The sequence below is a fragment of the Apus apus genome, chromosome 6 (assembly GCF_020740795.1).
Source record: "Apus apus isolate bApuApu2 chromosome 6, bApuApu2.pri.cur, whole genome shotgun sequence".
Classification (NCBI taxonomy): Eukaryota; Metazoa; Chordata; class Aves; order Apodiformes; family Apodidae; genus Apus; species Apus apus.
Genome location: NC_067287.1, coordinates 35,654,767 through 35,680,848, shown reverse-complemented (window position 1 = coordinate 35,680,848; position 26,082 = coordinate 35,654,767). Strand labels below are relative to the sequence as shown.

Genomic DNA, 26,082 nt, shown 5'->3' with positions numbered 1-26,082 from the left:
CTAAGGGAAATCTTCACAACTGCAGAACTCTTCCTTAGAGCCAGATGCATTTCTCTGGCATCTTCTGAAACATCTGTGATTTTCATGATAGGCCAACAGACCGGGCTTTGGGAGAGTTTTCTTGGAATCTTCAACTTGCTGAATGTTTGGGATCTGAAGGCAACCCTCTAGGGTCTTCATTTCTGCCTTTCAGTTATTTTACTTGTTCTAGGCCCAAATCCTGCAGATGCTCAGGCATATGCCCATACTTCTCTGACAAACAAGACTAATCAGAATGGGGAAGGGAAATGTGTACCTAATATTTGCAGGCTCAGAATCCATCCTCTGTAGTAGAAATACTGTCTGCTTACATGGTAACTAGCATGGTAATAATTAGCATTGTTAATAAAAACATCCATTAAAGAAGTTTTTTCATGTGGTTTCCAGTGAGCAAACCAGTCTAGCCCATGTTAGTTACTACAAACACTCTCACATATGTTTATTATTATTATTCCTTTGTATATTTTGAGTCAGTGTCTGTTTTTGCTTCTCTAATCTCCTAGTGATTGTTGATGGCTTAAAACAAGTTACAGCAAATATTTATTATCCACTTGAGTAAATAGTTACCATCCACATGTAGCTTTTCTTAAAAATCATGCAAGAGCTTCTAAGATCTAGTCAGTATCATATTTTAGTGACCTTTAGAACATCACACAAGATTGTGATATCTTTTACGTGCTGTTGAGTGGTGTGTTCAGCTGACCATGGAAGTCAGTGAGGAAATATAAAAAAAAAAACTGTTGAAGGAGTAAAATATTTATGGAAAAGTTCAGTCTGTAGTGATGCTTCATCTTTGAAATAACACTGACATAGGGTTTGGCAAACTTTTTTTTTCAATAAGGAAGATAAAGTCAACAGCCTTAAGTCAGTGGAAAATGCTACAGAATTAGCTGACACACAAAAAATACACCTTATACCAGCAATTATCTCTTGCTGTTTCTGCCCCTTCTTAACATTCAAGTACTTCACTACCTTAGGGGTGGCTTTCCTAAAAGCCAGTTAAAAGCCTTAAGGGCAGACTTTATTTGTTAGTAAGAACGTTGAAAATCCAGGAGCAAAACATGTTTTTTTTTATTTAAAAAATCCATAAGCTCCACAATGCTCTATGGCTTTGTGTTGTCTTTCTAATACTGTCCCAACCAAAGCCAGACAGGGGTGAGTACCTGGGAGGACTGTGACCTCTCTCTTCTCCACCTTCCCTACACACATTCAGGGATAGAAATGACAGTGTCCAAGCTTGTGTACACAGGGAACATAAAAGAAAGTAGCACCTTTAATGCTGAGCACCATGGCAAGGGCAGCAGTGTGTAATCATCAACAAGAGACTTGTGAACCACCAGAAGATGGTTTCAGAGACTCTGAAATCTGCCTGGACTTGGGGGCTGGTTAAAGGAGGTTTGAGGGCAAGGGATAAGTTGAGCCTTCAACAGCCATTGCACCTTTAGCACAGTCTGATAGGGTCTCCTAAAGTTTTTTGAGAGTTCAGATGGCAAATGGGCGTCTTCAAACTGATAAGCCAGGTGGAAATTAATTGCAGAGCATTTGTCTAAAGTGCAGTGAATGAAGTTCTAGTCTAATGTAGACTTCTAATTGTCTGCTACTGTAAACTGTAATATCAAACACTGTGCATAAAACTTACTTAATTATGAACTTTATTAATGCAGAATGAATGACTATAAAGTTATTTGCTAGAGAATGGGCTCTGGTAGTTCTCCGTGCTGAAGTGAAGCATCTGCCTTTTTTTCCCAGCGTGGGTTGTTGTGTTTTTTTTACGGAACAATCAGAGGTGCTAAATATGCACACAAAATAAGCGTAGAAAAAATACTCTTTCATAGAAAGTTATTTAAATAATTCCTTCCAGCTTTGGTGACACCTGCAGTGTACAGTGAAACCTTTCTAGGCAAAGGTTGTTACAAATGTGATTGTTATGAATTATGCCAATTTAGCCACCAATTAACAACTTGAATAAATGATTGCATTCATTATCAGACACGATGCAAAGCTAAGTGAAGTCTGCAGGAGCTCTTCTATTGAGTTCCTGGAGCTTTGAATCAGGCCTGTATGTGTACAGCCAAAGAACAAGAATTTTTCTTTTTTTCGCTAGCTAATTTTCTTGTGTTCTATATAGGTTAGGGAAAATCTTTGAACCTTTCTGCTTCTAAACTGTATGACCCCATTAATAAAGCAGGAACACTTGTTCTAAAACTCCCAATGAAATGAGTTCCTGTCAAAAGTGTGATTGCTCTTTTCTTCCACACGTGGCCGTGTGATGTGCTGGATCTTCAGAACCTTCTCAGCCCATGGAAATGCAAAATAGTGTGTCTAAAATTGAAACATGTTTTCAGTCATCCCCATAATTAAAGAAGAGGAAGAAAGACAGGTGTAATGGGTTTTTATAACTTGTAAAAAAACCCTCTACTCCCTGCTTGCCAGGATTCATTGATGAAAACATTTCTGTGACTTAGAAATAAGCAGAAGGAAATACTTATTTTTTTTACTTTTGCTATTTAATTGCTTTTTTTTTTTTAATAGACACTATGTTGGCTAGATTTCAACAGGGTAATCATGATTTTCTTTGCTGCAAAGCTCTCATTTGCATAAGGCTACTTGATTGGTTCCTATGCTGCTTGTAAAAACGTAAACGTGGAGTGTCCTTTTTCAGCACTGAAAAAAAAACTTGTAGGCAGAAACAGAAACAAGTAGATGAAAGTGTGCCAATCTCGATATCGATGAAGCAAAATTGCAAGGAGAAGGGAAATAAGGAGGAAGCTTCACTCCTCTTTCCTGCTCGCTACATGGGCTGCATGAGATAAAGCATGCATACAGTTGTGTCTTGGTCTTTTTTCTGAAAGAAGTGCTTTCTGATCAATTCAATAGTCAGAAGACAGGGTGACAGTTGGAGGAGGGACAGGACAGGTAGCATGTCTCAGAAGAAAGCACCCTGCCTGCATGACATGAACATCCTGCATGTCGGCAGCCAGAAGGAGGTGCAGGAATTGCTTTGTAGGAAACTGAAGAGGACAGAGGGTAGGTGTGCTGTACAGGTGAGGAAGATGTTTGAAAGCATGGTTCCGACATCAAACTATGCTGTGTGGTGGAAAGTGACGATTGCAGAGCAGCTAAGGAGAGGGTCGCTGTGTGAAGCAATGTGCTCTGCTGTGCAGTAGCTGCTAGGTCAGGTACTCAGTGGTTCAAATGTGTGATGTTACATACACCGTAGCAGAGGTTAAGCAGTGTTAAAATATGCTGTGGAGAGCAAAAAGCATCTTTCTGCTAACTCTTGCATGATTTGGAAGGGCATTGTGTTTCTCAGGGAATTAAACTCTGGATGCTCTGCAATTGTTAAGGTAGATTGTAATGGACAGTGTGTAACTGCAGTGTTCCAGTCTTCACACTGGAAACAAGACCATCAGATATCCTGAAGTGAAGGTGAGGTTTTGTATTCCAGTCAGGCAGCTATGCTGCTGTACTGGAGAAAGTGTACAAAAATAATGTGCAAAGTAGCAAAATAGATGTATTCAGTCTATGTGCTTGTTCCTGACTGGGCATCTTCATTGCTACACCATGGTAAAAGTCTACCTGCAAGCTTGCTTTTAATTTATTGTTTACACGTCCCTCAAACCATTTCCAGTGGTAAAAAACCCCAAACAAACAAAACAAACTCCAAAACATTTATATTTTTCATTTCTGATATTTCAGATCTTTACTATGTTTAATCTACTACAAGCGTAACCATTTGTATAAAATGCTTCATCGTGCAAGTGGGAATCCAAATGAAGAGACCTCCCCTTTCACATGCCAGGGTCTCACTGAATCTGTGCAACTGGACTTTGTTCAAGTGCTGGAGAAATAAGATGTGCTTCCTTTTCTTCTTTGCATATTTTGCCATCTGTTACAGGCATCTAGATATTTATGTAGAAAAGGATTTATACGACATATAAGAACAGAATTAATTCTCTTGTTTCCCTCTCACTCTTCACTAATTTTTTTTTTATTTAAGCTGAATTTTGGTCTTGAGACAGGGACCATTGTTTATTTTATAGGTTTCCTTGGGTTTTAATAGAAAGGCTCTTTGGCTCTTCAGGGCTTTTGCAATGGACAATTTTAAAAATGCAGTTAATGATGATTTTTCTTCAACTTTTTCCCCACTGTCCATAAGCTTTATTTCAGGTCCATAAGTTTTATTTTCAGAGAGCCCTCGATTAGCAGGTAGTGTTTTATATGTTAGTTTAATAGCCCTTCTGTGGTTTTGGACAACTGATTTTTCAAATTCATTACGTTTTTGGCATTTATCGTGTCCTGTGTCAGGAACTTTGGCAGCCTGATCTATACTTTCTATGAAGAAAAATCTCAGTTTTGAACCCTGTTGAGTTCCTGTCTCTTTTAATGTCCCTGAGGGACTTGGAAGAAGTAATCCATGATTTTATAGACCTTTATCATGCCCTTTCTCCCCCATATCTAGGGCTACTCATCTGTTTATCCCTGCTACAAAACATTTTCTCTGGTTTTGATCATCCTTGCAGCACTCGTAAACCTTTTTCTCACTCTACTCTATCCTTTCTGAAAGGAACAGACCAGAAGTGGGTACAGTGTTCAAACTGTCAGTGCACAGTGTGTGTCTGGAGCGGTATGATTATCATTTTCTGGTTTTTCACTATCCTGTTAGTAGAAAGTCTGAACATCCAGTTGACCTTTCTGAGTGTGACAGAATGCTGAATGAGATGTACTCCACTGGATTTCAGAGGACTATGTAAATTAATGATAATCCCCTCTCCCTGCAGCTGCTGATGGAATGGTGTGTAATGAGTTGTGCTCAAGTGATGGCTGCTGGGGGCCAGGCCCAGACCAGTGTCTCTCCTGCAAGCGTTTCATCAGGGGAAGGACCTGCATAGACTCCTGTAACCTGTATGATGGGTAAGACAGTCCCTTGCACTTGTCCCTAAACTTGCTGACTACATGGCTTGGCACTGGTGTGATATGATATATGAGATACAAATGAAATATATTGAGGGATAAATTTTAAGTATTTCCAAATCTGAACTTGTGTAGAAGGCTTTACCTGGTATTCTGCTGGCTAAGATTTCTATGCAACATCAAAAGCTTGTTGCACCTTTTGTGTTCTGATGATGTGAATGGTTTCATTTAAGGTAAAAATAAAAACCCCGTCATTTAGCCCTAACTGAATATTGACACCCCTGTGCAGATACACATATAATTATGTTCTTTCAGATCAGTTAGATTTAGACATGTAAGAAAGAATAAGGACCCCAAAGTCAGAAAACTCACTTCCCCCCCCAGCCCCCATAATATACTACGTGTGTGTACACACAAATATGAACAATAGAACCTACATTAATCTCCCCCCCTTCTCCCACTCATGCATGTGCATCATCTTTTCTGAAGGTTGGGTGGAGGAATAGAGCACAGCCAAGGTCTGGCTTATGACAGAAAAACTGAGCTGAACTGCTTATGTTAGCTGCAGCAGAAGAAATTCAGAATTAGGCTGTGGAGGGAAGCAGGTGGAATTTTACTTCCTGTGTAACAGAATAGCAAGGTCCCTGGCACCTCATTTATAGTCAGGATAAAAAACCTGCATTATTTCAATTATCTTCTTCAGCTCAAATTTCTAATTGACACTAAGATCACTGTATGGTTTCTTTCTTTTATTGCCTCAGATGCCAACTGATGTAACTTCATGGAAAGGGTATTGAATGAGCTGCTGTATATATGTGAAAACTTTCTAAACTCTTCTATCTGGCAAAAAAAAAAAAATCTTGTCACAATAAGATCGAGAGGAGGGTGTCATAACCAGCCCTCAAATCAGGATGTTCTGATCTGTATCTGTCAGTGAATGATACTGGTACTTTTCACAGGATCAGTTCCTTCCTAACTCTGTGATTTGTGACCTGGGCTTAGTGAGAAGTTTTGAGTTGTTTTGTTTTGGATTTTTTTTGAGAGCTCTGCACATTTATCTCTCAGGGCAGCAACAGTACTTCAGGTAGGGTCAGATGTATTTAATTTCTCTTTTAGTCCTCAGAAGAAGACCTCTATCTCCAAGACTTGCCATGGTCAGGAGGTTTTCCTCGCTGTACTGTTGCAATAGATCCTAATGGCTCTAGAGGAGCAAAGGGAGAACCTGGATTAACTGGGCACAGAGGCCTTCCCCTTTACCTGAATATTACTGAAGCCCTCCAACAGGAGTGTGCAGCACATCTTTAACTGGTTAATGCAACAAGATGGGATACATCTACAAAGCTTAGGTGTCCAGTCTGAGCTTGTTACTTAGACTCTCTCTATGGTTGATGGGGAGAGATGTGACTTGTTCAGATGTTAATTCATCTCAGCCTAGAAGAAGGTGGAATGATTTTTTGTTAAGAAGGTGCTGAAGGTTTTTTGTGAGGGAAAGCTGGAAGCTGAAATGAGATACCTGGTGTTTAATGGAGGAAATCCCACCTACTATCACTACTTCCCCCCCTTATAAGTAGTTGATAATAAAAACCTAAATAAATCACTTGGGTGATAGTTTCATGTGGATACATGAAATAAATGAGTAAAAGGATCGTTTATTTTGTTTACATTTATAGATTGAGACCTCATTCTAGAATTCTTGTTGATTAAAAAGTTATGAACCTTTTGGAGTATGGGTGTTAAAAAAAGGAGTGTGCACAGAGGCTTAACTAAAACAAAAGGAGCAGCACTTTCTAATCCTTTCCTATCTGACAGTGGTGTCTCACATGTAACAACTGCCTTCCCAAATCTGAGCCATGAGGGACAAATCCATGGATAAAAACCAAGAAATAAGCTTCCTTGTCCTGTTAATAAGGTCCCTATTTGTTAAGAAAAAGGAGAAAAAAAAAACCATTCTAGTTTTATCCTGGTAAACAAGATGTCTGCTGCTTCACCTGCCTGGGAATGAGGTTGCTGATGGCTTTCAGCTGGTTCCAAGCAGCATCATGTTATTAACAGCAGTGGTCTCAGCTGGCACACTCTGCTGACCTTGGTGAGCTGCAATCATTTGCACCAGGTGGAAAGCCAGCCATTTTATGTTTGTTCAGTCTCACTTCTGCCTTCTGATGATCTGCATGCAAAATGTTTTCCTAGGGAATTTCGAGAGTTTGCAAATGGTTCTGTCTGCGTGGAGTGTGATCCCCAGTGTGAAAAGATGGAAGAAAACATGATCACGTGCTATGGGCCGGTAAGAACAAACTTGGTTTGTTATGGGCTGTAGCTTGTTAAAGTTTATTATGGGCTGTATGGACTGTTAAAGTGTGCTAAAGCATTTTCTACTAACAGACTTTAAAGCTGCTATCAAAAATTAATGGTAACAAAAGTAGGAAATAAGCATGTTCTGCATGTATGAAAAGAATTCTGCTTGTGTTAAACTGGTGTTGGGAATAAACTTCCTTGGTTCAGCCTCCTTTAAGTGGGTTGAAAATGAATGTCCTTTTTTCCCCCCTGTATTGTCTTAATACCTTAGCGGTAAAGATGCACAAGTTTGGTTTTTTTTTTAAATTCCAGCCTGCAGTTTTGATTCGAGTGCCCTCCTTTTTCATTGTTTTCATTTTTTAAACTAATTTCTGTCCTGTTCTACTACAACTTCAGTTACTTTTTCTCCACAACAAAGTGTGGGAGTTTGTCTCACTCTCTCAGTTAGCTTCAACAATGTGTTGGGTTTTTTTTTTTCTTTCTTTTTTTTTTTTTGGGGGGGGTTTATTTTATTTGGTTTTGGGTTTTTTTTAATTTAGATTAGCCTTTTTAAGTTGTTTGGACAGAGGATTTTTTTCATGCATCCTAAATTTATGTTAATTGCAGCTGTTACCTGGATAATAGCCAGTATATTTTGCTTCAAAGATTATTGTTCTTTTGTCAGTTAGAAGTTGTCTGTTTCTTTTGGTCTTTTTGTATATTGCCAAGATTAAAAATCACAAGTATCCTGGATAATGAGAAGCTTTATTTTAGGTTCTCCTTCATGGAGAAAATTTAACCTGTAACTTATTTTCTTATTTCTGTGACTTACCTACTGAATGGAAAAAAAAAAAAAAAGAAGCGTAATGGTTTTTCTTGCAATACTGAGTTTTCTGCAACACAACCATAAAGCAAAAAGCTTATGTTTCAAGTGTGCAACCCATGAGGGATATTTGGAGTTGTAGCAGGGCTCATGGACATAAAATCCTAGAACAGTGCCCAGCCTGATCACCAGGTTTGGTTGCACACTGACGTACCATTATAGCTTTAAAATGTGGCTTTTACCTTGCCCAGGAGCCTTGGTTTGTAGTTCATAACAGTCTGGTCTACCTATGTATTAAGAAGACATAGCATTGTAGTACTTCAACATTGTGACCAGATACCATGGGGTGAATGCAGTGTGGAAAACAATTCTGGAGTGCAGAGGATCCCAGTGAGAAGCCGTTGCAGTTTACAAATGTGGTTCAGTACGGAACAATATTGTAGGAAATTTCTTAGAGTGAAAGTAGGCATGAGGTCACTCATGTTAAGCACACCAGTAGTAATGAGAAACCTGTTTAGAAACTGGAATTTAGTCTTATACTTAAGAGAGTAAGCTTATTGCTGGAAGCACCAGGTTTTACACATCTGCAGCTCCTTATCAGAGGCTGGAATCATACAGCTGTGCATTGGGAAAGAAATGCTCCTGCAGTTACTGCTGAGTGTACTGTCAGTGTAGGACCTGCAGCTCCAGTGCAGCAGAAAAAGACTGAGTAACTTGAATGTACTGCATTATTTTTTTTTCTATGCTCTCCAGGGACCTGACCACTGCACAAAGTGTTTCCATTTTAAGGATGGTCCAAATTGTGTGGAAAAGTGTCCTGATGGCTTACAGGGGGCTAACAGCTTCATTTTCAAATATGCTGATGAGGATCGTGAGTGCCATCCATGTCATCCGAACTGCACCCAAGGGTAAGTGCTGATTCTGTGAAGTGTTTGATCCTATTGACTGTCTATAGCACAGGGTGATTTATGTCGTTTGGCTTGGTAAAAAAAACTTGTCCCATCCCTGAAAACAGTGTATGTGGAGCAGCAAGATAACCCTTGATTTTCAGGTCTCACAACATTTGGGTTCTAGTAGTAAATGTCCAGGAGCTTATCAGAAAAAAAAAGTTTACACTGCATTTGAAAACCCTAGAGAAGAACTTTTCACAGCAGTGCTGTTAGCTTTTCTTCTAGCTGGAACTGGTTTGGACCAAATGCTGCCATTGACTTTTACCTACCTGTAGGCCTGTAAAATGACTCTTTTCCTTAGTATTTACCTGTTGACAGAATTTTCATCTCTGCTTCTTGGTATTGGTGAACTAATCTGGCAGCAATACTGTAAGATGAAAGTGTTACTGCTCTCTCCTTATATGGGAACTGGTGTTAAGGGTTTATCTGAAACCAGACTTGTACAGGAGTATTCCCTGAGCATTAGTTTCTCAAGTCCTGTCTGAGTGCCCAAAATCACTTGTTACATTTGGAAATACACAGCCCAGGTATCTGAGCCAGAATTAAGAATCTATGCAAGAAAATAATAGCCACATACACAACTATTATTTTACATGGGCCTCATCAGTCATAAATGTCTTCTCAGCGAGACAGTTGGTGGTGTCCAGCACACAAAGAAAGGAAGAGGCAGCCAGGGGAGAAAAGAGAAAACTTCTGCCTGTGAAATAATCTTCAACAAGAGGCTCTTATTGTTTTGCAGCTAAAATTAAGCCAGTAAATTATTCAATGTTATCTTGATGTCAACAGCTGTTGCCATCCAAAACGAGACCTTTTCCTGGTTTTGCAAATCTAATTACAGTGGAGCCATTAAGGAAATGAAAGTGAGATCGCAAAGGAACAGCCAGGATCTGGTACAGATTTGTCTTCCCTTCAGGCCCTTTAAATCAGTTACACAAAAAGAAAAATGCTGCTATTGTGGAAGACAAGTATAAGAAGAAACAATATGAAAAGATGAGCTCACTTCAGGAGCTGTGCTCATGCCATAATAGATGGTGGAAGTGCCAATTCTGATCAAATCTGACAAACCCAGCTATGGATGATAGATTTAATGTTCACCCTGCATGAGAAGTGTCTTACAGCTCTGCTGGACTCTCAGAAGACAAAGGTGTGGCACTTCCCATTCCCTCCTCTTTCTGGGGAGGTCTTACTTGGTCTGATTATTACTAATCTTTGTGACACAGCTGTGTTTCTCCTAGACCAGGAAGAGAGCAGAAGTCTTTCCATGCCTTTACCATTCTTGATAAGTGTCAATATTTTGGAAGTGGTTACTTGTTTTTATCTCCCCAGATAGAACAGGCTAAAGAAGGGAGGCTTTTTTGCCTTGTGATGAAAGTCTGACATTCTAGTTCTTAAACAAATAGGCAGGACATTAGGCAGTTTTAAGTGAATTTGCCAGTATTCATTAGCAACCCTTGGTGACACAAGGTCCCTTTAAGCTGAGTTATGTTGTCATTGAATCCTTGAACTTTCAGTTTTCCCTTCCTTGTTTTTTTGTTTGTTTATTTTTCAGCTTATTTCACTAGGTTACATGTACAAAAGTGTGGTCACCTCCCAGATGAGGAGCTGTCCCTTTCCCATGAGTCAAATACTATTCCTCACTGAAATCCTCATCCCTTCTTATTCAAGGATTAATGTGTCTATTTCTGAGTATTTTGGTTTCCCTCATAAAGTACCCACCCCATTACTCCCCCCCTCCCCCAAAATCTGGGTAAGCATGGGTATTATTTTCTAATGTTCCTAAAGACTTTTTGGCATGTGAATAAAACTCTTAATGACTGCCCTAGATGTTTGGGGTTTATGGGTTGTCTCTGTTCTTGCCAGCACTGTTGGGGACTGAATATGCCCACAGAAGAAGGGAATCAATTTCTCTTCTCTTCTTCAATACTGAATTCTCTAGGTTCATACCCTTCCTTTAGAAATTAATATTTAAATTCCCCTCCATCAGGATTCTTTAGTGAAGTAGGTTGTAGAAGGAACACATCTTGATATTTGGCTCACGACTGAATGGTACAGAGAATCTGTAATGTCTGTTCTCTCTGTCAGATCAATTGGTGGAATAAAGCTGATGCCTTGCAGTATAGGTTCCATACTTGTCAAAAAGTGTTGAGCTGCTGCAGAGAAGCACTCGTGGTGTGATATTATCTCATTCCTTCACTGCTGCTCTCAGAATAAGGATGCTTGCTAAAATATATTGTTAGTTCTCATGTTATTCCTAGTTTTCCCCACCTGTTGCTGTCACCAAGGAAGATACCTGTCCCACCTCTGTGTTTCCAGAGTTCTGTCATGGCACTTGCAGATGATGGCTTTACATCCTGGAGCATGAGATTTGATATCGCCATTCTCCTCCCTTATTCAAGCATAATGACTGATTCTGTTAAAGTATGTAACTATCCACTCCTGTTAATGATCTTACACTGACTAAGAGAACTATCAAGGAGTGACTTCCTTGGATGCAACAACTGTGCTCTTGGTCTTGCATCCCCATGATAAACATCAGCTACTTGAAGCCAGTTTGGAGCAGATCTGAGGCACGTGGGACAGCTATTCCATTTAATTCAAGAGAGTCAGAAAGCATTTGGCACCTCTTTGTGCAGAGCTAGCCAAAATGGAACACTTCCACTGAAATAAAATAGTAATTATATAATAGCATTTGACAGTCTGCTTCCTTGCTGGGCAAGACACAAATGGGAGCTCTCATCACAGAAAGGCATTTTCTGACACAGCTTGTTGAAGGAAGTGTAGTACTCTTCACCAAAACTTTATTATCCTTCTAAGCCAGGACCAGAGAGGCTGTGGGAGCCTCATCAACATGTGTGTGGACCGGAAGGGATTTGAAGGCAGAGGGGACTGTCTTGCCCCTAGAGTGTATTTTCAGGAAGGCATTATGAAACAATAGTACAAGTTCAATGACAACAAGCTCTGAATAATAAACTTACTATTTTGTTGATGCAAAATTTCCTCTTGCTCCCCAGTTCAGCTTTCTTACTGTCCCCACCAGTGTGCACACCCTGGTGGCTCAATAACCCCCTGGATTTGAGTTGTCTGGCTTTATCCATCCATAGCAATAGATGGATGACCAGGTCATGGCCACAACTAAGGTTTTCTCCTGTCCAGAATTAATCTACTTATGCCGTTACATAATGAGTTGTGTTTGTTTCCAATGACAGAGATTTCTGAGAATTCATCTGACTAGAAGTGGCTTTGCTGCTCCGCATCTGTGAGCAGTCAAGGCCCCACCTTTCAATCTTATATGAAAACTGATGAAAGACAACATTTGTGACAGAGAGGGCAAAAGGGCTGCTTCTGGAAAAAAAACACTTGTTACTCCAATTTTCTGAACTGTTTTAACTCACCATTTTCTTTCAGAGGATGATCATCCATAAAGCTCAGATGAGCTTTGAGTGTAACTTTCTGTATAAGCTATATTGGACTGTTGTAAAGGTACTAAATATATCATTAAGAAAGTGGCATGTATCAGTTAACCAGTTCCATTTGCAGAGTGAACTTGGAAATAAAAATATCATCCAGACTCCAAGCAGAAGAAGGAACCCTGAGGGTGAATGGAGTACCAGTGCTGTGTGTCACTTGTGCTGGTATCAAAAAGCCTGAAACCAAGGAAGTCAATCCTGGAGAAAAAAATGACTGATGACTTGGTGGTGCAAATCAACTAGTTAATAGATATTACCATTACTCGTGCAATATTGCATTTCACTCCATGTTATCAGGGCAGCCATTCAGGGAGTAGGAAACTGTTCCACATGACCAGAAGTAATGGAAATTGCACCTGGACAGAGTGTTTGGGTTGGGTTGGGAAACCCACTGATGAAGATTACAAGTTGAAATAAAAATCAATGGTATTTCAGCTTGGAGTAGATGAGGTCCAAACAGCTCTGTCTTCTTGGATTCAGGTCCTATTCTCTGGAAGTCCAAGAGAATAAATGTACACATGTGAAATGACTCTAAGACAACAGGCTCTTTATGTGAGTGGGCCAGTTACCAGAACTAGTAATGGGTTCTCAGAACTGTAATTTGAAGAAGGTTTCTTTTTATTTATAGCAAGAGCTTTATTTATAGCTTAGCTTCTCTGAGTCTGCTAGGGAATGGAAGATCTGATCAGCTTTTTTTGAGCCTCCTTCATCGCTGAACTGGTTTTCTGCAAATTGCAGAGAATTCCGTGGAAGGAAGAAATGTTGGATATGTTTGACGCTGGCTAGAATTTGGACAGTCCTGAGCTGTGGAATCCTGAAGCCCAAGACAGCTGAAATTTCAAAAACAGCCATCAGGAGTTCCCTCCATTATGTTTTTGAACTACATTTATGTCTGCTCTTTCCATTTTATACATTATCTGTGCACCTGGGCATTTAATGAATCCTTTTTATGTCTATCCATTTGCTGACGGAAACCATTATTCAGGAAACCCTTACAATTTGTTTGCATGTCACAGCCTTTATGTCAGAAGAAAATTTCAAGTGAAAAACCAACAGGTGAAGTTCACTAATATTCTGCTCTCCCTTATGGGCAGGTAGGGGGAAACTGAATTAATTTATTTTATAATGGCAGAATGATAGCTAACCTAAATGCTGATGAATGGCAAGTCATGGTGAAGTGGAAAGATGATCTCATAGGAACATATTTGAACTCCTTCAGATTTTGACATGCATATCCCCTGCTATGGAAGACAAACTGAAAGCAGGAGACTTTTAAAAGAGCTGGGGTTCTTACCTTAAATTTCAAATGCTTCAACAGAAGCGAGTTTCAGTCTCCTGATGTGTCAGATCACCTGCTCCTTTTATAGACGTACAGCCAAAGAGTCTGTTAATAAAATGGTTCTGAGATTTTGTTAGTTTTGAGGTAACTGGTTTGGTTTCCTTAAAATGTTGAGAGCTGGATACTCTCCTTAGGGCTCCAGAGGGACTAGCTGGGCATTCAGCACTGAAGGTTGTCAAGTTGTCTTGTCCCCAAAAAGCTTAACTTTCTGTATCTAATAATCTTGACTGCGCTGTAAGTCAGTAATTGAGTTGCTGTTTCAATGCAGAGGACCTAGGGTACCACTTCACCTACTTCTTCCCATGAGGGCCAGGAAAAATCCATGCATGTCCATGTTTCACAGACTCCCCTGGCTTTGGGAGGTCTTTCCCTATAACTGTGCTTTAGTACTGCTGCATAAAATGATTCCCTGCATTCCCATTGCCTTTGGGGAGCACCTGCTGATTTTGCAGGTGCATCTCAGGAAAGCCAGAATAAAATGCCTGGATCAGCAGACACCATTTTGCTCTGTTTCTTTATTGGAAGCTCATCCTTGAGCTTCCCTGATAAAAGTGTAGTCAGCTTCCAAATATTTCTGCAGTTGTCCTAGCTAGGATCTTAGAATGAACAATTGCATCAATTACAGAAAGGAAAAAAGTTTTGTATTGTGCTCCTGGAGGTCTCATCTTGCAAATGAACAGCTTTTGTGCAGTAATGACTGGTTTGATGATTCAGGCAGCATCCAGAAAAAGCAACTCTATTGTCAGGACTCCCGCATACGCAGGTGAAACCTGCCTTAAATGTTGTTTGAGCCAAGATCTGTCCAACCTTGTGCTGTTTATGTTGCTATTATTGTTCCTGTCGCAGGCTTGCTTTTGTCACAAGCTATAATTTTGTGGTGATTTGGGTCTCTCTTGAGAATGATAAGACTGTGGCACAAAGAGGGGATTCCTGCTCCTTGAAGATGTAAATAACAGATCTCTCTCTTTCTCTCCCTGTTTCCAATTTGGATTTGCTGCAGGTGCATAGGGCCACGTCTCGAGGACTGCATCGGCCTGATGGATAGGTACTTGCTGAGTGGTCGTTCCCTGTGTGTCTTCCATCCTCCACGTGTGGACAAGGGTGCATGTGTGTGCATGTCCTTGTGAATGGCAAATGACCTCTTCTGTTCTGTAATTGCCTGCAGGTGTAGAGGTCCCGCTAGTCATGACTGCATTTACTATCCATGGACACGACAGTCCACTTTACCACAACATGCTAGGTAACATCCACCACTTCTCCATTTTTGTTCTCAAGATCCTTCCCTGGTTACCACAGGAGTGTCATACTATCCAGTTTGTTCAGAAACACGAATCATGGAGGTGGAATATAACTTGTGCCTCTGAACACGCAAAGTTACTTCTGCATTTGAAAGCCAATTAAATATCTTAGTCATTTAGGCTGATTAGAAAGTGACATTTTTATTTTTAGGTTAAACCTATGAGGGTTCAATTCTGAATTTTTTTGCTGAAATGCATATTTCTTAATGAAATTTTAGTGGAAGTGAGCATGATGAAAGTTCTGGTCAACTCACTTGTATTTTTTTTCTGTTTGTAGTTCTTTTTGTTTAAAACAGCTTAAAAGCAAATGCAGCTTTCTCTTCCATACTTCTCTGTGGAATAAAGTAAATGTTTCAGCAAATCTTAATTTCTTCCCTAATTCACACAACAGTATTATTTGATTATTTCTTTCATTTTCTGTTAAAAATATGAAATTGTCACCTAGCCACAATTTGTATTTTTTTTTTCAATAATCACAATCAAATTAATATAGGAAGAGTCTCAAAACATTGTGATTATACTCTGCATTCTTCTTCATGAAAGCCCTTCATTGTCATTGAGGGGTTTTATTTTTAATTTCAAACTGGTTAGTATGACTTCCAGGCTTTGGGATTACTGTCATGAGCTGAGGCTGGATGAAAAATATATCCTTTCAATCAACTTCACCTCAGTAAGATTTTACTTTGGGGTTTTTTCTTGTCTTGAAATAAAGATTTTAAGGTTGCCTTTCCTTCCTACTTGTGTACCTAATGAGAATGTTCCTGTTTCTAGCTGTTGAGGCAGAACATGTTTGGACTTGGAAAACAGTACTCTATAAATGCTATCAGATGGTATACTTGTTTAATTAAATCAATATCAGTTCTGACTTAATTCATGGGCCAATGAATAAGCAATGAAGAAAGACTGAGTTTTTCAGTATTTCAGTTTTTGGGTTTTTAATCTTTCTGTTCTGGCGTATCCAGCTTGAGATACTCCAGTGTTCAGCTTTACTTATCCAAATGGAGTTGCCCAAAACCAGCAATCAGTTTTTAAAATGTCTCCGTTTTGTTAAATTCACTCAAAGCACAAATACAGAAAATGTATTATCATTTGCACAAATTTAAAGGGCTTATTAGACTACAGAGAATGGAGACCATGCTGAAGTTCTTTGCTTTAGTAACCGATTAAAAAAATACATGTATTTCATCAACTGCATTTTTAATCAGCTTTAGTGGGAACATGAAGGGCTTTATACTAGGAAGACAGCTTGTTGGCTGTAGAGTGGTTCTCTCAGAGCATTTCAGGCTACTTGCTCTAGCTTCCTCTGTTAGCCTGAAAGCCAGTTAGTCCTTGTTCACTGTTTAATTCAAGTTGTACAACTCACCTTTGCATTGAAAATGCTCAGGTAGTCTCTGGAGGAACTGCCAAATAGCCTTTTTTTTTTGATGGAAAGACTCCTCTTAATCCCACTGGAGGTTAGATTGGGCCCTGTGTTTAAAAGTTTGATTAAAGAAGGGAGACCTCAGACGTGGTGACACAACACTCAAGTGTTGTCTAGTAAGGTGCCAGGCTTAAGGCACGTGTTAGCAGGCAATGATTAGTTCCTTTTTTATTTTGTGTAAATCACTGGTTTTGTGTCCTTTATCTGCTTTCAAGGTAGTAAGGCAAATTATGAAGGGGAGTGGAAATTAAAGAAATTTTTTATTCTCTTCAAGTGAGTAATTCCCTGCTTCAGTCAGTCTGAGGGGGAAGACTCTCAAATGTTTATGTTAGATCTGATGGATTTTTTTTTTTTTTTAAATTTGCTGAATTTATTTTAGGAAAATTACTGCACTGTGTTTAAATGTCAAGTTGTATGTATTCTTTCACTTTCAAGCCAAAGGAAGTTGCATACCTTTATATTGATGAGATTAGTGAAATTCTGCTTTTTTGTGTGTGTGTGTGAAAATGATCATTTTGTTTGGGCTGAAATGGGCAAAACTGCATTGGCAAAGTGATACTTTTTATTCCTGTAGGAGTATGAATAGAAAATGAACGTGTTTCACTTTAGAAAGAACCTTCATGTCCCTTTAACAATTATGTGCTCTCCCTAGACTTAAAAACCTTAAAATAATTAATTATCAGTTTTACCCTTAGCAATTGACTTGAATTTCTTTCCTTGATGTGAATTAGCAGTGAGTTGAAGGGCAGGGTTCTCTGCTGTTCAGAAAGCTGAAAGTGAGAGCAGGCTGTAACTACAAATGAGATGATATTTTTCATCTGCAACTATTTCCATTTTCATACCAGTGTTGCTTTTCTTTCCAGTTTGCAGGTTGCAAATTGGTTTTGCCACGATCCATCGACTTGAGGGCTTTTGTAAGAGTCTGGTAGAATAGCAAAGGAATTCTTACTGTTGTGTTTCATAAAGGTGAATCAGATGTGCATCAGGTGGCTTCTTTTCCAGATGACCAGTGAAACTTTGGTGTTTTGGGCTAACGTTTGGTCCTTTTTATTTCATGGAAAAAGAATAAAACACCCTTTTGGATGACATGTCTTTCTGCACAGGTGTTTGGTTGTTTAAAACCTTTAGCTTCAATAGAGTTCTGTGCAAAAGGATACAAGAAAAGCTTTTCTTTTCCCATTTCCAGCTCAGTGCCACATAGAAGAGTTGTTTTTCCCCTTTTCCTCTGGGCTACTTGATAGATTTTCAAATTACTCTTAGGTTACTTCCTGGATCTTGTGTGCCTTTTTTTTTTTTTCCTCTGTGAGGACCCACATTTATTTTGATGTGTTCAATTTATCCTCGGAAAGGCTTTCACTTTGTTCTTATCTGCCAGGAAAAGCTCAAACTCCAAAGGAGCTAGAAGTCATGGGAGAAATGAGTGCCTCTTCTGCTTGTGGTTAGTTGTAAATTCTGGTTATTGTCATTGTAGCTCTTGATTTACTGCAGTTGAAATCGAATGTCAGGGAAAGCCTTTGCTCATGTTTGTAACATATCCATGTGTAGCTCTCAGTGTCCCTTTCACAATGTTTCTGATGGTAATTTGTGGGATTCACTTGAGTCAGTCTGCTGGGTAGATTTTCTGGCTCTTAGGGCTGCTGTCCATTACAAAAAAAGTTACTCCAGACTTTCACAAAATGCTGGTTCTTCTGTGCTTCTCTGCTACTAAGTTCACCAGAAAAGTTTGGCTGAGTCAGTTGTTGAAGCTAAGCTTTGGACAAAGGTTTTACTTAAAATATGAATTTTAAAGGTGTTCATCCTTCCTATGATTAATTCAGTTTAATGCTAAGAGAGAAGAGATCATCAAAGGAGGAGTGAAGTTTGTTGTTCAGTGCATGAGAGATTGGAAATCTGAAGGTATGATCAGAAGCATGTGGTGGATATGATAGGGAAGAACTGGCATTTTGCTGTTATTGGTTTGAGTAAGCTGATGTTTCTCTATGCCCTAAGAAAATGTCATTGACATTTCCCTTTTAACTAACAAAAACTAATTAGCCAGGACCGCCACAGTCAAGCGGTCACATAAAACAATGTGAAGATGCTAACTGAAATCACAATCCTAATGCTGGCTTTATATCCAGAAAGGATGTCGTTTCTGGGTAGATGGTGGGGAAGAGAAACCACCTCTAATCACTGCTTATGTTCATTGCTTTCGTGGTGTTTTGTTCCTTTGCTTGGAGGAAAGCATTCCACATGCTCTGTATTTTTAGGGAGTAATTATAGTCATTCTGGAGGGGAAGAGGAAGAGACTCTCTGTATGAAATAAGAGGAAAAATGGGATCTGTGAGTTCAAACTAAGGCACGTTACTTGATTGCTAAAAGATGCTAAGATGCTACTCCTGAGGCACTTTTAGGATGGAGCTTTCTGATGCAGTATCAGATCCTGCCTCTGTGGGCTGGATTGAGTTTACATTTGATCTGTTTAGGACAGACTGATCAAGAAATCCCCATTCTGTATGTAAAGTTGCTGTTACTGAACTGATTCTCAAACAGACCTTTGCTGTGGGCACTTTGGTTGTTGCAACAACATTTCACAGCCTGGAACTTTAGGAGGAACATTTGAGTATCTCTGTGACATGAATGAAAGTCACTGCAGTGATTTCATGAGCTCCTCCAGTTTTGCCCCTTCCACTTAATGAGACTGGTCTACATAGGAAAGGGGCTAGGTGGGGTTTTCTTCTTTTCTGCTGTACAGATCTGTCCACAGATTAAAAAAACAACTCTCATTGTATTAAACCTTCCGTTCTATAACATGTTCAGAAAGATTTGTCTGGGATCTGCAAGGGTTTCTAGTTCATCTGCGTTACTCAGCAGGGTTGGCTGGTGTGGTCTCACAGCATGGGAGGATTCGGTAGGATCTGTACTATAGAGAGAAATAAACTGGTAAGGTTGGAAGCATGAAATAAATAAAATAATTTGTCACACCAGTGCTTTTTAAAATCCATTTTGTGGATCCAGTAGTTTGAGGATCCTGTTGAGAGTGTGCAGGATAGAATAAGGCCAGAAGCCTGATGTTTGTAGTGGTTTGCTATACAAGGAGTGGAATATGTGCAAACTTCTCCTGTAATATATTGAGATTATTGATGCTCATAGACCAAGTTCCTCAGCACCTGTGCTCATTTGTTGGATTTGGGTAATATTCATGATTGTGCAGCAGTGTACGCTGAGCAGAAATGCCATACTGAGGTAACAGAAGTTGCCTTAGTATGCCTCCTTGAGGATGTAGGTGTGGCAGCCCTTCTTGTCTCATTTGGTATGTCCCAGCCCCTCTGCCTTCTTCAGCTGGTGAAGGAACATTAGTGCAGTGCTGAGTCTTACAAAGGAAGCAGGTTTCTTGCAGAAGTGTGCAGGGACTTGGTGTTGGTCTGCTTAGCACACAAGGTAACACCCACAGTACTTCTCTTGTCCTCAAACTTCATGCCAAGTGTTCTCTGTGGCTTGAGTACAAAGTCCATCCTAGTGAGCTGTGTGCATATGTTCGGCCCCATCGTAACAGGAAGCTTCTCAGTTCCATGAGGAGTGTCATAGCAAAGATACAGGGTGCCCTAAAGACAATACTTAGCAAGCACTGGAGCTTTGTCAGGTCATACACAGATTTCTTTGCAGAGACTTCTCAATAAAAGCTCGGTATTTGCTTTGCTACCACAAGTTGCAAAATCATTTTCAAATACATTTAAAATAAGAACATTCCTGGTTTCAGGAAACTGACTAAATTATTTCTACTGAAACTAGGAGCAGAAAGGATATCAAGTGATTAGGCCAAACCTGGCAGTCTGCTGCTGAAAGATGAGAAGCATTAGGAAATTCCAGATGGAAAAGTGGTTGTTAGAATGGAAAACAACACACAGGCCTGTTGCAGAAGTCACTGCTTTTATTTCTCATCAGGCTATAAAAGCCTTGTGTTGTGTGTCTGTACTGGTTTGGCTGCACAAAGACTATATGGTGCAGCAGTAAAATTGTGCCATGAAGAAGTGACTTTCTTATAAAGCAACAGTATATATCTCACCACTCTCCCAGCGGGTTTCTTTTATGGCTTGAAATGAGGATTTAATGTAGATTTAATGTTGTTATAAATTAATTATCTGATATTAAAAATACATTTGTAGAGCTTTAGAAATATGTAAGATGTAGACTTGTTTAAACCTCAGTGAATGGTTTCTTAATAATTCATTAATATTTAGCATATAATAAATCAGAACTAAAGCTTGTGGTCTCACTTCCCATCTACTCGTGTAATGCAGGATTTGTTACTCTTTTGTGTTTAAACAATTTACATGACAAATGTGTTTGAGTTGAGAGTCCAGCCAAGATTTAATTCTCTGCATTCTGGCTTACTCACTGTAACCTGCCAGATGATAAGCTGCAATCCTAGCATAAAATGGGAAGCTCTTGGTTGGGGTTCTGAACTACAGTACTTTGGTAGCAGTATGCTTGTGTTGTAAGCATGTGAACAGTCAAGTCTGCTTCATTAGATCTCTTCCGGTCAAAGTTAGTGTCTCAAGCCATGTTATCTACTGTAGGTGGGGACAATGCTTGGGACTGGGGGAGATTTATTCCTTTCTGCTATCTGTAAAGTAATCTTGCAAGAATTTTCCTGCATGCTTCTCCATTGCCTAAGCCAGTTAAATATATGCTGGAGTGCTTAATGCAGATGAGAATTTGTTTGAAATCTGCAATTGAAATTATTGTACAAAAACAGCGTACATTCTGCTTCTCAGTTGATTTGCAACAGTTCTTCCAACTTTAGATCAAAAATCTCAGATATCTTGTTAATTATGGCAATACAGTTCACAGCCAATCTTTTTAATTCATTTTTGCAGAAATGCCAGCTTTGAATTTGATAAGACATTTTCCAGTTTATCCAGTGAGTAGCCTGCAAGCACAATGGTAAACTAATAAAACAAGTTATAGGTTTGAGGGAATTAACGTGTTTCTGTTCTTTGGTGTTGCGTGTGGGCAGTTGTTCTGCAGCAGTTACCAAAGGTGGAAGCACTACCACAAATACCAACAACCATGAAGAACAGAGCATTGGTAAATTGAGCCAACACATTACATTTCTTTATCTTACTATATTTTTTTCCCTGTCATGCTGTGAAGTGACAGGGTGGGAAAAAGTCACATAAATTAACTGTACCTTGGGGCTTTTTGCATGAAGAGTTTCAAATAACTACGTTCAAATCGTTGTGGATAAGGGGCCTAATGCTGTACTCATTTCACATGCAGTGCCCTCACTCTGCTAGTTCAGCTTTCTTTGCATCTCTTTCCTGTAAAGTAGAGATATTTTGCTTATTTTCAAGCTTGTTGTAATGCTACTGGGTAGAGCTGAACAAGAATGTAGACCCTGTACCTTCAGAAAGACTGGCTGTTTTCTCAGGGCTATATGTTTGTCTATATGTATGACTATATGTATGACTAAGGCTTTAGAGAAGAGCTGCCAGGAATATCTAAAGCCTTGTACATTGTGCCTTGTAGTGAAGAGGTTTGGGAGCTCAAACAACTGAAGCTTATTAAAGGTCAAAGTGTAGAGCCTGATTATCATCTAAAAGTACACAGGTAAGGAACAAAAGTGCTTAAAGACATCACTGCTCTGGCAGACTGACAAGGAAGCGAGGGTGTCTGTCTGTCTATCTGTGAAATACGTGGATGAAATCTGAGGAGAGACACATTCAAAGCAGCAAAATGCCAGTGCATTTCTAATGAGGGCTATTAATTCTTGGAGTGATATTTCCTGGTGATGTTCTGTTCTCTAGCACAAGACTTGTAAAATCAAAAGTGGAACTTTTTCTTTCAAGTGGGATGAGCTTGTGCCAAGCCTTGAGGCTGAGCTGCACACACACTCTGGCCAGAGGGTTTTGCTGGTCCCTCCTGTCATTGTTTACAGTGTGTGACGTAACATTTTTATGTCTGCAATGACAGTTTCCAGCTATGATTAGCTCTTGGGTCATGCTCTAAGATTAGGACCAGGAGTTCCTCATCTGAATTTTGATTCCTAGGACTGAGTTGGACACAGACAAACAAATCTAGCTGCTGAAAACTGGGCTTTGGTTCCTGTCAGCTTTGGTGAGGCACACAGAAGTGTGTGAGAGTAGGAGCTCCACGTGACTTTACACAAGGTTTCTGTTATACCAACATATCCTTGTTCACTAATAGTTAGGACAATTAAACTTCAGAGTTTTCAGATTGTCCTTTGCTGAGGAAGAGGAAGAACTCATTCAAATCTCACCTGTTCGAGTTCTCTGACACCATGCTTATTATTCACTTGAGTGAGACACTTATTTTGAACAAATGTAGTAGCATTTTGTGTTAGTATTGCAATATTTTTATTTGATGATGTACAACTGAAGGCAAATTGTTTCCCATGAATCAGTTTCTTTGCTAATGACAGAAATTTGTAGGTCTAATTGGTCCACCTCTATCAGGTTTGTTAATCCTTAGGTGGTCATGAGGTACTGAGTATCTTGCATTGTTCTGCAGTGAAGAGTCTTCCTTTTCTTTTTTTCTTCCCCCCCCCCCCTCTTCTCCCTCTTCCTATCATCCCTCCCTTACTCTCCTGGAAGAGCTGTATCTTTGGTACCATGAAGTTTTAGAAAGCATGGTATGTAGGTACTGGGTATTGTTTTTATTTGTATGTAACCTTTAACCTTTTAAAGTAAAGTTTTCTTTAGGGATGTTTGCTGCTTTTTTTTTTTTTCAAACAGGTATAAATTTTTATTGACACTATCTTCACACACTGGTGAACAAGGTCTTTTGCAGACATTGGTTGTTTTATCAATAGAAGGTAATGCAGATAATTTCTGTAGTTACCTGAGATTGAGCAAATGATCAAACAGGCAAGGAAAGATCATGGGATAATATGAAAAAGAGGTGCTGGCTAGTTCTGATGGAGCTTTTCATTGGCAGAGAGTTGTGAGGCATTACTGTGTATTTGCCTGTCCTGGAACATCTCTTGACAGAGCTGGTAATCCCTCATCCTAAAGAGCTGTGGCATTTATGCAGACATTTGAGAACAAATTCAACCTGTCATTAGGACAAAGGCCAAACTTTAGTTAAACGTGCTCCACTTATGATGTAAACCCTGATTTGTAAATTGCACCTAGTTTATTCTTGTCATACCTGCAGGAAAGTTGTCTGAAATCCAGTCAACCTTTTAAGTAAAAGTGTGAACTGTTTCCTCAAATAATTTGTCTCCCAATGCCCTGCCTGTGACATAGTCTGTCCATTACAAGCACAGGCCATCCAAGCACTACACTGAGGTGTTACTTGCCTCTTAAAATTCTTGCTTGGATTTTCAATACATGTGCTTGTTTTACTCTTTGTTCCATTTTAACTCATAGCTGTCTACTCATAGTAAACCTAATGTTATCTATGTATGCCACTGAAATTATGTAGCATGGATGTGCCTTAAAAGGCACAGAAGCTGTAAAGCAACATAACATGAGAAAAAATGAGAGGTGACAGTGGAAAAGTAGAAGAAAACAGAAGGATAAAGGATATGTTTTTAATTATTTTCTACCATTTGTTTTGCTCCAGTTAATGCTGTTAAGGTTCAGCCAAGTTCGATCCCATAGGCTTGGTGTGTTGCTGAGTATAATCTCATGGGTCATGCTGAAGAGGAGGTAAGACATTGTGATCCCTACTTTTGGCAATGTAGCACATTCATCTCCAAATTAGTCTTAAAATAATGCTAGGAGCACGGACCATGATACATGGATCCTGTAGGGTGGGTGGTTAGAAACAAAGGAACAGCGATGGCCTGGTAAACTGGAGGGAACAGGACTAATTCTAGTTGCATAATTCACCAGCCTGAGCCTGTCATTGGCCGACTGGTCTCTTCCAAGTTCCCAGTTGGCTTGAATCAGCCATTGGGAAATTTACAGTTCATTTTGGTTGGGCTCTGGATCAGTGAGCATTGCTTGCTTGGATTCCTGAAAGAAAGAGTGTACTTTTCTGAAATAATTTACCTTTTTCCCTGCCCCTCATGGTCTGATGCAGGAAAAAATAAAAAGTAAAAGTGTTCCTGCCTTAAAAAGGGACCACTAGTTGTTAATATGCATAGTCTATCACAGTAAGGATTATTGACAAAGAACAGATTGAAGAGATAATATTCTAGCTTTAAAATAGTCCCATCTCCCAGAGGTACATTTATCTGTCCCTAGTGGTAGCAATATCCTCTGCATGCAAATGACTGGGATGCAGGCCAAGTTGGGTGCTGTCTCACCACTTCAGCTCTGCATGAACTTTCTCTGCTTTCCTTTCCTGGCTCAACCAGCAGATCAGGCTCCAAATGCCAGACTTGGGGATGGTTGAGTCATCTTTTAATCAGCAGGCTTTTTAAATGAGGGAGTTCTTTCCCTTTCCAGGAAAATGCCAGTGAGGAAAAGGCAATTAAAGTAAGCAAGTCAAAGCCTGTAGCTATATTTTTGTATTTATGTGCTCTAGATGGTTTCATCACCTTCTTTGTGCTTTCCTTATACAAGTGCTACAAATATATATATTTTTAAGTGGGATAACAGGTAATCACTCTCCCCTCTCTCTCATGATAAGAGCCTTCTCTCCCTGTGTTCCTGAGCCCTAATGAGCTTCAGAAGCTCATTAAGTGAGACCTAAGAGGCATAGAAGGTCAGTCTGGTAGAGAGGCTGATGGGGGTTTGGTTAGATGTGGGGGTCTGGTGGCGAGGGGAGAGGAAGGAGCTTGTGGTAGAAAAAGGAATAAGTTCTTTTTTAAGCTGGATCAGTGTTTCCCCAGATTCTTGTCCTGCTCTGTTCTGGGAGTTTAGCAGCTCTTGGAAGAGGAGGTTTTTTAACATTTGGATGATGTGTAGAAAAGGCGGTATCTGCAATAAATTAGGGAATGTTCACTCATACTGAAATTTAGGAGAAGGAAGAGCTGTTTTACTGAATTATCATTTGCTTTTCTGTGGGCCATACTGTACTGTGAAATAATCATAATAAAACTGCTGTTGTAGAGTCTAGGTTACTCTGAGCAGTATCCTCACCATGGACACAAGCTGTTTTTCTAATCAAGTCACATCTGTGACTATCAAGATGATAGGAGGTTACTGTGTACATAGACACAACAAAAAATCATTGAGAGAGCTGGGAGTAAAATATGAGGGTAATATACACAAAGACTGGTTTTCCTTGGCTCCCTTTACAGCCGGTGAAGTGGATTCCTTTGAGTAGCTGTGGATACAGAAGAGAGGAGTGAAGGGTGGGTGGGTTTAGAGCTTCCAAGTTGAACTTGTTTTTTCTCAGTGATCTCTGAGGAAATGCTGGCAGTGGGATGATGACTAGAATTAAGAGGAATTGCAAGACACACCAGAGTTTCTCTCTGCTTCAGTTAGTAATAGAAGAACTACTGCAAGATGACTGATGAGGTACAGACACAGAAGAATTTTTGGCTTTATTATCATACAGGAGATAATTCTGTATAAACCTTGTGACAGAAAGAGGATCTCATTTTTGTGTGAGTTTTTTCCCCCATAATCAAATGGGATTTTCTAATGATTGATATATTTTGTG

At 39.6% G+C, this 26,082-nt stretch overlaps 1 protein-coding gene across 2 annotated transcripts in view; it reads left to right on the top strand.

The window, feature by feature from the left end:
* Positions 1-26,082, top strand: part of ERBB4 (erb-b2 receptor tyrosine kinase 4) — a 599,354-nt gene that overhangs the window by 450,216 nt on the left and 123,056 nt on the right. Inside the window, exons 13-16 of one of the 2 annotated variants that reach the window (XM_051623560.1) lie at positions 4,821-4,953; positions 7,141-7,234; positions 8,801-8,955; positions 14,969-15,043. In XM_051623560.1, coding sequence (XP_051479520.1) covers positions 4,821-4,953; positions 7,141-7,234; positions 8,801-8,955; positions 14,969-15,043 — 457 coding nt within the window. Of the gene's footprint in view, positions 1-4,820; positions 4,954-7,140; positions 7,235-8,800; positions 8,956-14,803; positions 14,849-14,968; positions 15,044-26,082 lie in introns of both variants that reach the window. The other variant, XM_051623561.1, reaches the window with a different exon arrangement.